Consider the following 19,277-nt stretch of genomic DNA (forward strand, 5'->3'; position numbering starts at 1 on the left):
TTCGTTCCATCTTCTGTAATTAACTTTTTTATTGTTTGTTTATGTAATTTCGTTTTAGAAGGTTAATAAAATATTTTGTGTTTTTTTTTCTTCACCAGACTCATAACACCTTGCTTTTAATCTTAACATTACACCATCCACCTCTTTTCTCTCATTTTTTCTAAATCTGATTGGTTTTTGTTCTTTTATAATTCATAGTGGGGTTATTTTGATTCACTAAAGTATGTAAAGTCTGTATTTCAGTTTAAATTTTCCTTTAATTTTGTTTCTCCTGTTTAGCATTAGCTTGCAAATATATAATTGATTCTGGTCTTATAATCATTTTAAAAATTACAAAAAATATTTATTATTGCAAGTTAATTTCAATTTAAGTAGGTTTTTCTTATTAACTTCACAAAAGTATTCTTGTACTGTCTTAGATATACATCATTTTACTAGATGAATATATTCGTCTTGCTTTCATGGTTTTGAACTGAATTTGAAGTACCCAGGACCTCTGGGTGCTGCAGATATATCAGTTTTATAGCCAGCAATAATAGAGGAGTAAATTTGAAAACATATCCTCAAGATTAAAATATAGTCCAGTCTACTCTGTTTCTCAGGGTTTACCTGTCAGCAGGACAAAATTCTACTGTGAAAACTTGTTGTTCAACCCACTACAACCCTCTGATGCTTGCTCATTTACATGTATACACACCTGTGTATGAAAATATGTTGCTGTTGAAGCACCTAAATCAGATCAATAAATTTACCATCCTAATTAACTAATTGCAAATCTTCAAAGTTCATCCCGTAGCAAAATGTTGCCACAACTATCAAGAAAAAATATTATAAAATCAAAGCTGCCTTCATGCACAAATGGGTGGACCATGTTACTATTCAATCATCAAGCAAACAATCGATCAGTAGCTAACAATCGATATTCAATATGATCTTGCATCTGATATCTCTCACACAACTTATTTAAGGATAGATATCGGGATAGCTTATCTTGTTTTAAATAAAAATTATTGCTTTTATAGTCCACAAGTTACAAATAATGTTGTGGGTATGTGAGAAAGCTTGCCAGTAGCTTCTCGTGGGTCGGTGGTTCTTTCCGGGGTTTTCCGGGTTCTTCCTCCACCATTAATACTGGCTGCCATGTATAGCCTATCGTGTGCTGAAAAATGGCATTAAACCCTACAACAACAACAACAACAACAAATAATGTTTATATCTCAAGCAAACCTTTTATGAGTCCTTACAAAGGGTACAATTATGTTTCACCTACATACTTTGTGCATAGCATATAATAATAATTCAACTGTCATAGACATACGTGAAATTGGCATGGATTAGGGTACAATAAGTGAATCAATTATAGTGACCATACAATCAGAGTAACTTGAACAAATGCATTAGTTTCACTATATTTTTTATACATGTTCAAATGCTGTGACAAAAAGATTCCAATATACATTCATTGGTCCTATTCATGTAGGTTCTGTAATCACACAGTATTTACAATTTCTGTACTAAATAAATCATTATGCCATCTACCAGTCATTTATAGTGGTAGTGATAAGTATTTGATCTTAACTAATTGCAAAGGCTCTCAATAATGTTTCTTTTTTCTATAAATTGACAACAAAAGAACGAATCAATAGAAAATTTCACATTTCCTCATCTCTTACTCACTATCCAAACACTGACCCAAGCATATGTCAGATGTCCAAATTTCATATCTCTTGGTTGAATAAAGTCAAGCTGATGATGGTTTTCCATAATTCAACCCTAGTCACATGATCACTTGCTGTCAAAACTGTGGTAGACAATAAGGGTCACGGCACTGAAACCTTAGGTTATTCCAGAATGTTGCAATCATTGATTATTTATTCTATCTACAGATATAAAAATATGTCTGTAATATACAGTTTGATTTCAAGTATAAACACTGGTACATGGATGGATAATGCGAAAGTATGGGGGTTTGTTGTACTAGATTAAAATAACATTGATCCACATGCCATTTCTTTTGAAATCCTGGATCAAATACTTTCTTTTCTTTTGTAACATTTTTCATTTTAGTTTAAGTAGTTTAGTGATAAATTATGAAAGAACAACCTGAAAATGAGATTCAACTTTTTTGTTGCTATTTCTACTGACTTCCATATTTCCTTACATGTGGATAGTCTTCCATAACTGGACAAGTGAGACTTTATTGCAAATATATATATAGCTGTATTTCGTTCATAACACACCTGCGCACATGCTGTCTTTTTACCCTGATTCTTTTTATCAGTCTTTCAATCTGCATTCTCCAAGCTTTCTGATGCTTCTTCTAAATTCAGTTTTGAATTTTTTTGTTGTTATCAACTAATGAATGTTTTACTTTTACTTGTAGCTCATGTTTTGTGCTGTTTTAAGCAACTACCGTAATCACAACCTGTGTTCTCTCTCTCTCTCATACACACACATGCACACACACACACACACACACACACACTCATACAAACATATAAATGCAGTACAGAAAAGTTCTATTATAAAAAACTGCATTTACAACTGATGCCACTTGTCTGTAAATGATCAACCTACATCATAAGATTGCACAGACTTTGCATGCTCTTTGAATTCCTTGGTCCAGACTTACTCAGTGTCATATATACCATTTAAACTTGCGGTCTTACTTATGGTGTAATGACAATGAAGTTTCTAGACAAGAATAAACAATCAAAGTAAAATGTCTTGAGAGTGTAAACATTTCTATGAAAATATCAAACTGGAGAGTCACTATGATAATTGTTGATAAATATTTTAAAATATGTCACGTTTCCGATGCTACGGCCCTGGATGGCAAGTGGTCTAAGTCATTTTATAAGTTTGACGAAATTCATTGTTTATGGTTTTCGTTCATTATTTGTTGCTACAGTTTGTTGTTTATGTTTTACCATTTTGTGTTTATTATTCAACGTGTTTATTCATCTTTCATGTACCTATTTTCTTACTGTTTTTTTTATTATAAATTATTCCATTTGCATTTCTTAGGTCTGTATACAAGATTATTCCCCTTGCATTTCAATGGAATAATAGACAGCTTAGGTCTGTTTACAAGGTTATTCCATTTGCATTTCAGTGGAATAATAAATTACCAAGGATCTGCATACAAGGATAGTCCATTTGCATTTTGATGGAATAATGCACGATATAGGGTCTGCATACAAGGTTATCCCATTTGCATTTCAACTGAAGAATACATTACTTGGGCTCTGCATACAAGGTTATTCCACTTGCATTTCAATGGTGGAATTCATTACTTAGGGTCTGCATACAAGGTTATTCCACTTGCATTTCAATGGTGGAACTCATTACTGAGGGTCTGCATACAAGGTTATTCCACTTGCATTTCAATGGTGGAATTCATTACTTAGGGTCTGCATACAAGGTTATTCCACTTGAATTTCAATGGTGGAATTCATTACTGAGGGTCTGCATACAAGGTTATTCCACTTGCATTTCAATGGTGGAATTCATTACTGAGGGTCTACATACAAGGTTATTCCACTTGCATTTCAATGGTGGAATTCATTACTGAGGGTCTGCATACAAGGTTATTCCACTTGCATTTCAATGGTGGAATTCATTACTGAGGGTCTGCATACAAGGTTATTCCACTTGCATTTCAATGGTGGAATTCATTACTGAGGGTCTGCATACAAGGTTATTCCACTTGCATTTCAATGGTGGAATTCATTACTGAGGGTCTACATACAAGGTTATTCCACTTGCATTTCAATGGTGGAATTCATTACTGAGGGTCTGCATACAAGGTTATTCCACTTGAATTTCAATGGTGGAATTCATTACTGAGGGTCTGCATACAAGGTTATTCCACTTGCATTTCAATGGTGGAATTCATTACTGAGGGTCTGCATACAAGGTTATTCCACTTGAATTTCAATGGTGGAATTCATTACTGAGGGTCTGCATACAAGGTTATTCCACTTGCATTTCAATGGTGGAATTCATTACTGAGGGTCTGCATACAAGGTTATTCCACTTGCATTTCAATGGTGGAATTCATTACTGAGGGTCTGCATACAAGGTTATTCCACTTGCATTTCAATGGTGGAATTCATTACTGAGGGTCTGCATACAAGGTTATTCCACTTGCATTTCAATGGTGGAATTCATTACTGAGGGTCTGCATACAAGGTTATTCCACTTGCATTTCAATGGTGGAATTCATTACTGAGGGTCTGCATACAAGGTTATTCCACTTGAATTTCAGTGGTGGAATTCATTACTGAGGGTCTGCATACAAGGTTATTCCACTTGCATTTCAATGGTGGAATTCATTACTGAGGGTCTGCATACAAGGTTATTCCACTTGAATTTCAATGGTGGAATTCATTACTGAGGGTCTGCATACAAGGTTATTCCACTTGCATTTCAATGGTGGAATTCATTACTTAGGGTCTGCATACAAGGTTATTCCACTTGAATTTCAATGGTGGAATTCATTACTGAGGGTCTGCATACAAGGTTATTCCACTTGCATTTCAATGGTGGAATTCATTACTGAGGGTCTGCATACAAGGTTATTCCACTTGCATTTCAATGGTGGAATTCATTACTGAGGGTCTGCATACAAGGTTATTCCACTTGCATTTCAATGGTGGAATTCATTACTGAGGGTCTGCATACAAGGTTATTCCACTTGCATTTCAATGGTGGAATTCATTACTGAGTGTCTGCATACAAGGTTATTCCACTTGCATTTCAATGGTGGAATTCATTACTTAGGGTCTGCATACAAGGTTATTCAACTTCAGCTTCAGCTTCACAAAAGTCTCTCTTTTATAGAATCTACCTTTACTGTAGCTAAGAAAGTAACAAAAATTTAACAATGAGTTTAATCTAAAAAACATTAATACTGACATCAATCTAGGGTGTGCACATACTGAAATGCTTTGTTCTTAAAATGACAATGCAGCTTACCTTTGCCTCTCTCAGGTTGACCCTCTTTTTCTGGCGTGCTGGTCTTCTCCCTACTCAGCCCTTGTTTCCACTTTGTGAGGGGTGAGGCAGGTACTCCTGTGTGCCATAAAAAATTTACATATTCATGAAGGATCAAATGACTCTTCAGGTAGAAAAACAACAATACAAGGTATCAACAAAAGCCTAGAAATTACATGTATGAAAAATATATCACTCACTAGTCACATTGCAATAACAAAGTTAGAGGTACTTTGCATAGGTATTTTATTAAGTTCAATTTCTTATTTGGCAAATAACAAATCCCTGCAGCATTGCCTTGCATGTTTGCACAGCAATTTGCCCACAAGATGCAGATAACTTTTCAGAATGAAGATTTATCTGTAGATAACAATAATACAATAAAAACAATGCTTACTCATTATGTTGGTTTGCATGGATGAACTTGAGAGTACATACAAGGGTCATAAATCTCTTTCCCCAAATGGTCAAAACATATTTCTGTCATATTGCTTCTATGGCTTTTACTTATATGATTGTTGGAAGTGTAAAAGACTTAAAATGTGTGCACTGCAATTCTAAGGGAGGTCAGTGAGTGTAACCCAGCAAGCAACATTATAAAATTCAGGATAATGAGAGTTATCAACTGATAAAAGCCAATAGAAAATGACTGGAAATTCAAAATTAAATTAAAGGAAATAAAATGTCTACTCTGAAGTACTTAAAACACTTGCGTACAAATAGAGCTGGTAGATTTAGTCTCACAACCTCCAAAACCGTCGGAGAGGTTGGTTGGTATATTATTCTTATTAGACCTTAATTATTAATGACTGTTAGAAGTATATATATAGTTACTGGAAGATGCACTATGATCTCAAAAGTTTGTTATTTTGTTACTTTTAACAAATGTGCTCTTCATTCTGGATTTGCTGCCAAGACTTTGAAAAACTGATACAGTAAAAGCATGTCACATTATTACAACCACACAGACATTACATTTTAAAAAATTCACCAAGTTTCAGTCTTTAAAATCCACAGGACAGTGGCACAGTCTCAACTAAATGGAGTCTTTGCTGCTCTAAATAGTTCAGTGGAGTGTTTTAAAGGTGATGCGAGTGTCATTAGAGTTCATTCTGCCATCAGAGACTAGATGGTACTACTGTCCAAACTTCCCAAAGATTTTGTTAACTTCTTCTCAGCATATAAAATGATCTTCCTGCTACTGCATTGCTGTGTGGGAATGGCAAAGATACAATGACCACACAAGATACAATGTTTAAACATGTTACTTTAAAGACTGAACTCTGCATTTGATCATTGTTGCTAGGTGGTGTTACTATGCTGATGGATGTGATACATGCCAGAATGTTATTATGGTGTTTGCAATATGTGCAAATAATATAATCCTCCATCCTTATAATAATAATAATAATAATAATAATAATGACCTTATTTAAAGAGGGTAACACAATTAGCTAAAAACTAATCTACCTTGAGGCCCTCATACAAAGGAATTCATTTATTTAAGCTGCATCTCTGAAGCCACTGGATATATTGGGTTTGGAAGAAGGAAATAGAGTGGGCATTTCTAATCTCAGCTGGAATACTATTCCAGAGCAGAGTTCCAGAGTATTGGAAACTTTTTTTAAATAACTCCTTATTTGGTTTGGGAATTTTATACTGCTTGGTTGACATGGATCGCAGGTGGGGAGTATTACCAGGTAGCCTATACTGGAATAGTGATTGTAAATATTCAGGAGCACTATTCTGAGATATCCTGTACATTAATTTGGCTTTTCTCAAACAGATTCGGTCTTTAATAGGTAATATTTTTAACCTACCAGCTAAACTTTCCTTGCTTTCTTTCTGGATTGATATTAGCCCAAATGCTCTTTTCTGAAGATGTGCCAGCTTTCCTATGTTTTTATCATTTGAATTACCCCATACTGTACTACAGTAGTCCAGATAGTGTTGTATGTAACTGTTATAAAATAGTTTCCTGTGCCTTTCAGGGAGAAAATGTCTTATCCTACTGAGAAGCCATAAACTTGAATTGACTTTTTTACTGGTATGTTTGATATGTTCAGTCCAAGATAGGTTATTATCTACCAGAACACCAAGTAGTCTATCATGACAGACAATTTGCAGATTTGTATCCTTCCATGTCAGACATAGTTCATCACTGTCAAGATTTGTCCTTCTTTGCCGTGTTGAGATAAGTAATATTTTAGTTTTACCAGTATTTACCACCATGCCATTACATGTGCACCAGTTTTCCAGTTTGTTTAGTGCATTCTGTAAAGAAATTTCGAGCTCATGCTTTGTGTTTTGGATGTCTGACAATGTTGTGTCATCTGCATAGAGATCTGTAGATGATATTGAGTCTCTTAGTGAAAGTGGTAGGTCATTAATAAATAAAATGAATAGTAGTGGACCTAGAATTGAGCCTTGTGGTACTCCATATCTAATTGTTTCAGGTTCAGACAGAACATTATTTATGTAAACATGTTGTGTTCTCTCATTTAAGTACGAAGTAAACCATCAAAGTGTTCTTTCATCACACTGGTAGATTTTCAGTTTCTTCAAAAGGATTTCATGATCCACCATGTCAAAAGCTTTCCTGAAATCTACAAATACAGTTCCTATTATTCTACCTTGGTCAAGTGCTTGAAGCATTTATCAGTTAGGGAGATCAAGGCAGTCTCACAGGAATGGTTCTGTCTACAGCTGTGCTTCACACAAAGTCAAAATTCATCAATCAGGCACTCTAACATTTAGTTTTGCTGGGTTTTGCTTGCTTCATCGATGACTCATCCTTTCATAAGTCAGAGCTGTGTTTTGACATTTTGGCTTTAAAATTAACCATCCATCCAGCTACTGAAATAATCATGTTTTGCATGTTAGAGATTTGACCTAAAAGACACATTTCCATACCAGGAACTACCCAACAGTCTTTAAGATGGCTTATATATTATCATTCAAGGCAACAAAGAATAAAAACTTTTGTTCTTTAACAGGCATTTCTTTTATTTAACAAGCTTCAAATGAATTGGGTTGTTCCATGTCCTGTATTCTACCTATGCGAATTAGCATATTGGAATCTCCCCAAAAGGCTTCTTATGAAAGCATCACCCTAGATATTGTCAGTCAATTAAAATATTTGTGCAGCCTATTATAACGGTTACTTGTCTCAGACAAATTTACATTTTTAATGACTTCGGTCTATGACAATCAACTACGTAAACTGCCTGTAGATAATACTTTTCTATGAGCATGAAGCATGACTGTTCATAAATGCTACAGACACATATCGGGTTTGAAGAAAGGTCTGTGTTTTTAGTATGACTACCACAAACCATGTTTTTTTTAAAACAGGACCTGGAAGTATAGAATAATGTTTTTGCATGACAAATAGTGTTCAGTCAGCTATGCAGGATGATTCTCTCTTTCATAAGGCCTGCATTTATGTTTGCCTATAAAGGAATAAATGTTCATGCTGAGCTTAAATCTAAGATAAAAATCTTAAACTAAAAAGCCTAAACATTAACCTGTAGATGTCCACACATACACTGCCATGACTGATTCTGCTTGACAATAAAGGTATATCTATTCCTACAAAAACAGAACCCTTAATTCCTTTGATATTTTTGGTCAAAACAATAACCATAAATAGAAACTGTCCTCACAAATAATCTTCATTTCTCTTTTCTTTTCTTCAACATTTTTCACTGTTTACAGTTGAATAAACTAGCTTCTTCTTGTCAATATTCTGTGTTTCACACAAAGAAAATACTAAGAAAATATATTCTATGTACCAGTCAATCATACCAGGTGCTTCAGTACTTTTCTCCCAACCTAGGTGGGATGTTAGGAAGAGAAAGAAAGAAAGCAGCCAAATGTCCTGAGAAATCTGGCTTGTGGGAAAAGATATCTCTTTCCAATGACTGTTACAGATGGTATATAAACAAGACTACCCATTTAATTTTAGTAACAATAACAGTGAACTAATTACTTTCACCCCCCAGTTAATTTTTTTTTTCCAACTTAGCAATAGCACAGACAAAAACCACTTGCATGAACAATATGCTGAACTGGCATGGTGTCAGTGATTTTTGGAGGAAATACTTATTATATGTCTTTTGTGGTTAAGAAGATGTTTACCTTTCTTCGATGTATGTATGGATGGATGGATGGATGGGTGGGTGGGTGGGTGGGTGGGTGGGTGAATGGATGGATGGATGGATAATGTTGCAATTCTTTCCAACACTGTTCCTGGGAGCCACAAAACTGACCCATGTTTTAACTGAGGAAGCCTTATATTGTGAGATGTTCCAACAAGATGATAACAGTGCATAAACAGTATCCTATTGTATTTAATTATGTGGAATGAAATACAAGTGATTCTCTTCAGCTTAGAACTGAGAAGATTTTAAGTAAATTATGTAACAATGACAAAGCAAAATTCAACCAACTGAATGGGATGCATGACCATACTTGCATTACAAGAGTGCTGCAGTACAATAAGGGGCTTTATAGTGTACACAGATATACAGGCAAACTGAAATAGACCTAGATCATAAGAATCTTCCCCAAGTATGTTGGTAGTATGGGGAAATCTAACCCAAGGGGGCAAGATTTATATCAGTGAAGAAGCCTGCCAAGTCACTGATACAAAATCTTACTCCTGAGGGTTCGAGTTCACAATCATGCACACACAAAGACACACTGCCATCCTAGTGGCCATACTAGATGCCAGATTAGCATCATTTTCATTTTGGATCACCAAGACATCATAAATTATCTTCTGGTGACCATCCATCCAGAAGCAGCAGCAATAACAAGATTTTCAACATGGCTGCCATGGTGACCATATTTTCATTTATGACCCACTAATCACTAAAAGAAGCATTTTGGTCAGAACTAAATGACATTTTGACTTACCATCAATAACAAGATTTTCAAGACAGCTACTGTGGTGACTGCATTAGATGTTTGATTAGCACCATTTTCATTTAGATCCAACTAGACATCACATGAAGTCTATTGGTAAAAGAACCAAATCAATATGATGATCCATCCAGGAACAGTATTGATAACATGATTTTCAGGATGGCAACCATGGTGGCCATATTGGATGTGAGATTCAGGAAGAGCAGCAAAAAGATTTCAAGATGGCTACTGTATTGGCCATATTGGATCTTGAAGCAGCTGCATCTTCATTCAAAGCCAACTATATCTTCTCATGAATGTGTGTGTAAAGTGTCTTGTCTTGAATGTGTGTGTAAAGTTTCTTGTCATAAATGTATCTATCAAGTTTCCTGTCATGAATGTGTGTGTAAAGTATCTTGTCATGAATGTGTATGTAAAAAGTTTCTTGTCATGAATGTATGTCAAGTTTCCTGTCATGTGTGTGTAAAGTATCTTTTCATGAATGTGTGTGTAAAGTTTCCTTTCATGAATGTGTGTCAAGTTTCTTATCATGAATGTGTGTGTAAAATTTCTTGTCATGAACATATGTGTAATGTTTCTTGTTATGAATGTATGTGTGTACAGTTTCTTGTCATGAATGTGTGTGTAATGTTTCTTGTCATGAATGTATGTGTGTAAAGTTTCTTATCATGAATGTCTGTAAAGTTTCTTGTCATGAATGTGTGTGTCAAGTTTCTTGTCATGAATGTGTCAAGTTTCTTGTCATGAATGTGTGTGTAAAGTTTCTTTTCATGAATGTGTGTGTCAGGTTTCTTGTCATTAAAGTGTGTGTAAAGTTTCCTGTCATAAATGTGTGTGTAAAATTTATTTTCATGAATGTGTGTGTCAAGTTTTTTGTCATGATTGTGTGTAAAGTTTCCTGTCATAAATGTGTGTAAAGTTTCTTGTCATGAATGTGTGTGTCAAGTTTCTTATGAATGTGTGTGTAAAGTTTCTTGTCATGAATGTGTGTCAAATTTCTTGTCATGAATTTGTGTGTAAAGTTTCTTGTCATGAATGTATGTCAAGTTTCTTATCATGAATGTGCATGTCAAGTTTCTTATCATGAATGTGTGTGTTTAAAGTTTTGTGGCAATTCTCCAAAAACCTTATGAGGAGTAGCAATGACAAACTTATCCTTAAAAAATGAATGGATGACCGAAAACAGGCCAGTCCATAAGCACTACTGGTCTATGACCAGTAGAGCTAATATAAATGAAATAAATACTATTGATAAATTAGATATACAAGTAAATTTATAAAATTAAATTCCACATACCCCACCAGAGTGTGAAGTAGAACGTTGACCTGGAATGGTTAATGTACGTGTTGGCAGCTGGATGGACATGAAGCAGAAAATCACAAATTTCAATTATTAAGTGGTAGTCAGGTGGGGAACCAATCATAGCATGAATGATATACAGAGCCCTCTGGCTTATATGGACTGGTAATGCAGCTTTACTGTCCTGTATACGCTCCTGTGGTAGAAAGAAAAGAAAAAAAGGAGGATATATGGCAGACAATACTGAAAAAGTCTCACTATAAATGGCTTATTTTGGTCATCTTGACGTCATCCATATATTCTCATCATATTCGTGAAACATTCCATGGAAATGCAAGTTATGTGATATCTGTCAAGGTCTACGGCTATAATTCAGAAGAAAAAAAAACAATGTGCTTATATACTGAAAAGAAGTTTATGTTCTCAATTGTGTATCTTTTGTGCATTTCAATATATTCTCATGTCATTGTTTCCAATTAAGCTGACAACTCTGAAACATATTTTCCCAAACGTTATTACAAGTTATTTTAGATTCAGATGGGTCAACGTTATATCTATATATGATTACATGCTCCATTACTTGTCATTACCTTATTTGATGCTACCATCCAAGGTGTACAGAGGTGCATTTCTGATGTGAAATCGTGGATGACATGTAACAAGCTGCTGATGAATGATGATAAAACTGAGGCCATTCTGATCACAACACAAAGACTTTCTCATTCACATCCTTTACCTCAAACAAAAAATATCAGCAACACCAACATTAAATTCACACAATCAGTATGAAACCTACGTGTTACTCTGGACAGTACTCTCACATTGCACCAACATGTCATGAACATATGCAAGGCTGCATATCTTGAGCTGAGATGCATCAGCTCAATTCGCAAATATCTTTCAGCTGATGCCACTAAAACACTTGTGTGTTCATTAGAACTTTCAAGACTGGACTATTGTAACTCAATTCTGTCTGGTTCATCTCAATATCTGCTCCAGAAACTTCAAAAAGTTCAAAACACAGCTGCTCGGATCATACTTAGAGTACCACGGTCAGAGCACACCTCCCCACTGCTCTGTACCCTAACACTGGCTATCCATTCGATCCAGAATCAAACACAAAATTTGTTCTCTGTGCTATGTTTTACTGTCAGACTCTAGTCCAACATACCTATCCAACCTCACCCATGTGTAATAATAATAATAATAATAATAATAAATAATAATAATAATAATGACCTTATTTAAAGAGGGTAACACAATTAGCTAAAACTAATCCACCTTGAGGCCCTCATACAAAGGAATTCATTTATTTAAGCTGCATCTCTGAAGCCACTGGATATATTGGGTTTGGAAGAAGGAAATAGAGTGGGCATTTCTAATCTCAACTGAAATACTATTCCAGAGCAGAGTTCCAGAGTATTGGAAACTTTTTTTAAATAACTCCTTATTTGGTTTGGGAATTTTATACTGTTTGGTAGACATGGATCGCAGGTGGGGAGTATTACCAGGTAGCCTATACTGAAATAGTGATTGTAAATATTCAGGAGCACTATTATGAGATATCCTGTATATTGATTTGGCTTTTCTCAAACAGATTCAGTCTTTAATAGGTAATATTTTTAACCTACCAGCTAAACTTTCCTTGCTTTCTTTCTGGATTGATATTAGCCCAAATGCTCTTTTCTGAAGATGTGCCAGCTCTGCAATGTTTTTATCATTTGATTCAGTCTTTAATAGGTAATATTTTTAACCTACCAGCTAAACTTTCCTTGCTTTCTTTCTGGATTGATATTAGCCCAAATGCTCTTTTCTGAAGATGTGCCAGCTCTGCAATGTTTTTATCATTTGAATTACCCCATACTGTACTACAGTAGTCCAAATAGGGTTGTATGTAACTGTTATAAAATAGTTTTCTGTGCCTTTCAGGGAGAAAATGTCTTATCCTACTGAGAAGCCATAAACTTGAATTGACTTTTTTACTGATATGTTTGATATGTTCAGTCCATGATAGGTTATTATCTACCAGAACACCAAGTAGTCTATCATGACAGACCATTTGCAGATTTGTATCCTTCCATGTCAGACATAGTTCATCACTATCAAGATTTGTCCTTCTTTGCCGTGTTGAGATAAGTAATATTTTAGTTTTACCAGTATTTACCACCATGCCATTACATGTGCACCAGTTTTCCAGTTTGTTTAGTGCATTCTGTAAAGAAATTTCGAGCTCATGCTTTGTGTTTTGTATGTCTGACAATGTTGTGTCATCTGCATAGAGATCTGTAGATGATATTGAGTCTCTTAGTAAAAGTGGTAGGTCATTAATAAATAAAATGAATAGTAATGGACCTAGAATTGAGCCTTGTGGTACTTCATATCTAATTGTTTTAGGTTCAGACAGAACATTTTTTATGTAAACATGTTGTGTTCTCTCATTTAAGTAAGAAGTAAACCATCTAATTGTTCTTTCATCACACTGGTAGATTTTCAGTTTCTTCAAAAGGATTTCATGATCCACCATGTCAAAAGCTTTCCTGAAATCTACAAACACAGTTCCTATTATTCTAAGTTGGTCAAGTGCTTGAAGCCATTTATCAGTTAGGGAGATCAAGGCAGTCTCACAGGAATGGTTCTGTCTAAAGCCTGATTGATTAGGGTGTAACAGCAAGTGTTTGGTTAAATATGACATGAATGAGTCTTGGACATGTTTTTAAATCAATTTTGACATTTTTGGTAATATTGAGATTGGTCAGTAGTTATCAGCATCATCCTTAGAACCAGATTTGTGAATAGGAGTTACTTTTGCAGTTTTCCATATTTTGGGGACAGATGAGGTTGCAATACTTAAATTAATTATGAATGTTATGCTATCTACAATAGCAAAGGCAGAAGATTTAATGAGTCGTGGACCAATCTGATCAAGTCCTGTAGCTTTCCTGGTATCAAGTTCACTGAGACATTTTTTAACAAAGTTTTTTGACACTGGTGGGATAGAGAAACATACCTCCTTAGAGATTTTGCTGCTGCATAACTTTTTCAGTTCATTAAAGTTGTTTTCTATCACTGGTTCTTTTAACTTTGTGGTAATGTTGGTGAAAAAATCATTGAAAACATTTGCAATGTCAGTTTCATCAGTGACTATGATGTCATTTACCAGAAGTGAGTGAATTTTATTTGTCTGTTTTTTGTGCGTTCCTCCAGTGAGTTCATTGAAGACTTTCCAAATGGAGTTTGAGTTGCTCTTTTTGTTTTCAAGCAATGATTGATAATAAGTTTTTTTAGCTTTTTTAATCATACTTGTTATTTTATTTCTCCATACTTTATATTGTGCATGGTTTTCCATAGCCTTGAATTTGTCTCGTGTTTTCATAGCATCTAGGATTTCAGTAGTAAGCCAATTAGGTTGAATTTCAGTCTTTACTCGATGTACTTTCAATGGTGCATGCTTAGATACTACATCCATGAATAAGTCAGTCCACACCCTCATGGCTTCATCTATGTCATCCAAATTTTGGATCATATCCCATGGAACTTTATATAGGTCATTGAGAAATTGTTCTTCATTACAATTTTTGAACGATCTGTAAGTGATCGTTTTATGTGCATTTTTCTTATTTTTCTTGCATTTAACCTTTCTTGTCAAAAAAGGTAAGATAGTGGTCACTAAGACTAACATTCCGTACATTAACACAAGCCACATTGTCTGGTAGGTTGGTATAAATGTGATCAATAAGAGTGCTCGATTTTTCTGTTACCCTTGTAGGCTCATTTACCAGCTGGTCTAGGCCTAATGATTCAATAAATTCCATCCAGTTGTTCCTTATTTCAGTATTGAGAAGGTCCTTATTTATATCTCCAAGTATATCTATTTCTTTCTCCTGTGCTAGAACATTTTTCATTTGTTTCAAAAAGTTATCATTCCAAAATGCTTTGGAGGAAGGTGGCCTATAAATGAAACCAGCTAGGAAAGATTTTGCATTATTTTGAAAATTTCCACCCAGATACTCTCAATTTCATGTGACTCCAAGTCAAGTCACCTTTTTACATTTACATCTTCCCTAATGTATACAACAAGACCCCCCCCCCCAGCTGTCTCTCTGTCCCTACGTAATGGTTTATTGTAGCCTTGACAGTGAAATAGATCATCATTGTGGTTAGCATTTAATTTGGTTTCAGTGAGTCCTAAAACATGTATATTATTTTCCTTGGAAGACAACATTAACTTAATCTGGTCTATCTTTCCCACTATACCTTGTACATTTAAGTGACCTATGTTAAAACCTTTTGTATTTAGTTTCACACCAGCATGATACTTACGCTCCTCTTCTGACAATTGTATACTCATTATTCCCACTATGAAAACAAAGTCATATGCACAGCGTTCTTTTGCATACCAGGACCCAGCAACATGGAATGAATTGCCCACTGAACTTAGACACAAAGACACAGTGATCCCATTCAAGAGTGCTCTCAAAACTAACTTATTTCGACTGCAAGAACAAACTTAAAGACCTAATAATGTTTCCTAGCTTAAATATTCTCAGCATGTTTTTTATGTTTTCTAATTTCATGGTGTTTGTTTTTGTAATCATATCATTATATGTTTTTTATCTTATATGTGTTGTTTAATGGTGTAAAATGCTTAGAGCTTCTAAAGATTAGGTGCTATACAAAGTCCTCATTATTATTATTATTATTATTATCTATTAAATATTGTCTCTGTTGGATTTATTTTAGCAGAAGTTTTAAGGCCACTGACCTAGCAATTTGGAATTGACAAGTGTTTAGTACTTTAGAAAATGAAACATATTCAAGTACTTGGATGGAGAATCTTTTTCTTTCAAACTATAAATATCAGGCATAAATCCTTTCCTATCCATAGATGATATACCAGTGTCAACTTTCAACTTTTACATTATTCCAGAGAGTCTGTTTCTGGATCAAATAATATTTTCTGTGTTGTAAAGAAAACATCATGTTACTGGTGTCTGCTTATAAAAATATGTTTGCATTGTATTCCTAAACTGAATGTGCTGCATATTTCCTTGAAGAAGGTATTCCTGCCAATTTCCTTCACTATTCTTAACATGGAGGATTCCAATTATGACCAATATCATCATTTTAGAAAATCATTTTACCCACTATGCTTGGATGTATAGATCTATATCTATCATTTTCAATATATTTTTCCCATTAGCACATATATACCTCTACACAGTGATTCTTGGCATCATATCCAACTTAGATCTAAGAACAAACTGGAAGATTTTTAAAGCTTCTTTAATAATTGCAACTGAAGGAAATGGAAAGACTATCAGAGGGAATATTAGATTTGTTATCAAAATTTGTTAGCTACAAATATTTCTCGAATCAATGAAAGGCTTAAAAAAAATTTAAGGCATGTCTTTCAGTTTGGAGTTGAAGTCCAGTTCATACAGGAGATCTGAAATTTAGAACTTTGGGAAGTCAGTCTGGATTGTATACCAGAATAAAATTTTACCGTAATTCCACTAAGTCCAAAACAAATTTTTTATTAACAAATCAGTGAAACACCAGAAATTTCTTAAAATCCTCAAAAACGTTGACCATGGTAGTAAAGTTTATTTCCGAACTATCAAGAAATACAGTAGCATCTTAGGCCAATAATGTTCATTTGGATTCATTTTCATAAAGTTTATACCCTTTGATATCAACATTTTTTTTCCTAATAGCACAGAATTGGAATTATATTGCCAGTATGATTTAATATTAAGATAATAGGGGCAACTTTATCTAAGGGAAAATGTAATTTTCTGATAAATAATAATAGTTTGATTTACAGTGTTATATATGTTTAATTTGCACTGTTTGCATACCTGTCAACTCTCATGTCGGGAGAAGAAAAAAATCCCAAATTTTGGGGTCATTCCATGCCTACCTCCCGATTTCATTACACCCAATTTTGCAAAGAACTCCTGATTATTACATTATGTCTGTCGATTTTCATTTCTCCTATAAAAAATCCTACATGTTCAATGTTATAACCCACGATATTGTTGTGATGAAATAATTATTATCACACTACAAAGAATTTTTTCTTTGTAACCTGAAGTCAAGAAAAGGACTATATGACCTTGATTTTCCAGAAAATATTTTTTTTGTGCTTAAAGATAACAGCAGAAAAACTTGTATTATTCTTGTACCCAGTGTTTCATTTGAGCAGGAATTTTATTTATGCCGATTATTCATTGGAAATACAGAATGCTCATCAAAACATCATTCTTGGAAACAGAGACTTGAATTTCTTGTGAAATTTCAAACAGGGACATATTCTTGGATTGTATTATTGTAATTCAACAAAAGACTTGGCATATCACCACTACATGGGCCACCACAGGACAGGCACATCGACACTTCCAGCATTGGATTTAATTTGGATTTCCACTAAAGTTTATTCGGAACTTTAATCATCAGGACTTGTATTTGCATATCTAAAATTAATTGGGATTTAATTTACAATGTTATAAGAACCTTTATAACATGTTCACTTAGTATTCTAGTGAAATAAATTATTTTTTAAATTTTACATGGCTTGTTCATTTTCACTCTTCTCTATTACTTACGTTAAGACCATGAATTCGTAATAACAGCTTTTAGCATTAGTGTAAAAAAAGATGGATCTAATTCATAAGATCTAGGTCAATAATAAGAAACTCCAAACAAAAAGATACAATTTAGACCATTGAAAACCTTTTCAAAATCAGCCAAGGAAAGAACAATGAGAAAAGTGATCTGCCCTGGGACAAAGACTCTGGCTGATTTAAAACATAAATATGCAAGGAAGAAACATCATTTTCATCACTAACCTGGTAGATCTTGAATATTTTTCTGACAATATTGATGACTTGGTATTGCTTGACGTTGAAAGTCTGATGTGGGTGATCTTCCCTGACTAAACTCTCTAGTCCTTGAAAAACAAAGTCTGCCAATTCCTCCTTCTGCCACAGTTGCCAGTTTAGAAGGAGCTGCTCGATGATAGAAGCATCTCGTATCAAGGCCTCAGACTTTGGGCGAAGGACAAGGCCTCCAGACTGAGGGTCGATTTTGAATAACGATTCCGTTGTGCTGGCATCCATCAACACCTAAAACAAAGACATTCACAAATATTTTGATTCATATTCAGTCTGTAGCAGTATTTACAATTTTCTTGCAAAAGAGAACATTTTCACTTTATTGTAAATGATCTAATGAAATTCAATAAACAACAGATTTAATGAACAAATTGTCTACGTCAATATTTACAATTAGCAATACAGATTTTCTACAGAATGACCTACCGTCACAGTGAACTGAAGACATTTATACTAAAAAATTCTTTTTTTTTAAAACTTTAAAATTATTGAGATTTGTAAGGATTTAACATGTGTTACATTTATCTTTTATATTATATACCATTAACAGAATTTATACCTCTTTATGTTTCATACTGGAATTTTAACTTCTTGTACTTCATGTAAGCATTTATTTGGCAGGGGTTATAGCTTATATGCAAATCATTTTTACAATGTCATACTTTATATTAAGTTGGCACAATATAGCCACTATTGTGCTGTGATACTGTAAATTGCTACTACAACTTCTACAAGTGATTCAAAACTCAATTTCCAGTACTCAATGCAATCATTTTAAACTTCTATAGCTAAAATGGTTGTATGTATTGATTCTTCATTTGGTTTATCATCCAAAATTGAAGAACATTTCTTTAACTTATTCTGGCAAAATACCCCTCCAATATCTGTTCTCATATTGACCTTTCATATCCAACAAGCTTGATATTCAACTTTCTTTACATTATGAGATCAACTAATTCTTGTTAAAGACTGAGTACCCTTCAAACGGATAATAGCCTCAATATTTGAACTGTTCACCCCAAAATCAACACATTATAAGACTTTATTTTAGGATAGGCTGTGAATTATTGGATTTTCCAGGAGAAATAAATTTGATAATTTGCTGGAGTGGAATACCAGGAATATTTTTTTCTCTGTGCTGTCATCAGACATTAATA

At 34.2% G+C, this 19,277-nt stretch overlaps 1 protein-coding gene across 1 annotated transcript in view; it reads right to left on the reverse strand.

Moving 5' to 3' along the window:
- The window catches only part of LOC149808240 (lysosomal-trafficking regulator-like), a 250,120-nt gene that overhangs the window by 129,126 nt on the left and 101,717 nt on the right, over window positions 1–19,277 (reverse strand). The window contains exons 18-20 of the mRNA XM_089975328.1: window positions 18,076–18,351; window positions 11,225–11,423; window positions 4,981–5,076 (exon numbers count right to left, since the gene is read on the reverse strand). Coding sequence (XP_089831454.1) covers window positions 4,981–5,076; window positions 11,225–11,423; window positions 18,076–18,351 — 571 coding nt within the window. The remainder of the gene's footprint in view (window positions 1–4,980; window positions 5,077–11,224; window positions 11,424–18,075; window positions 18,352–19,277) is intronic.

This window comes from Sinohyriopsis cumingii, chromosome 1 (genome assembly GCF_028554795.1).
Source record: "Sinohyriopsis cumingii isolate HCF-2022 chromosome 1, ASM2855479v2, whole genome shotgun sequence".
Taxonomy (NCBI): domain Eukaryota; kingdom Metazoa; phylum Mollusca; class Bivalvia; order Unionida; family Unionidae; genus Sinohyriopsis; species Sinohyriopsis cumingii.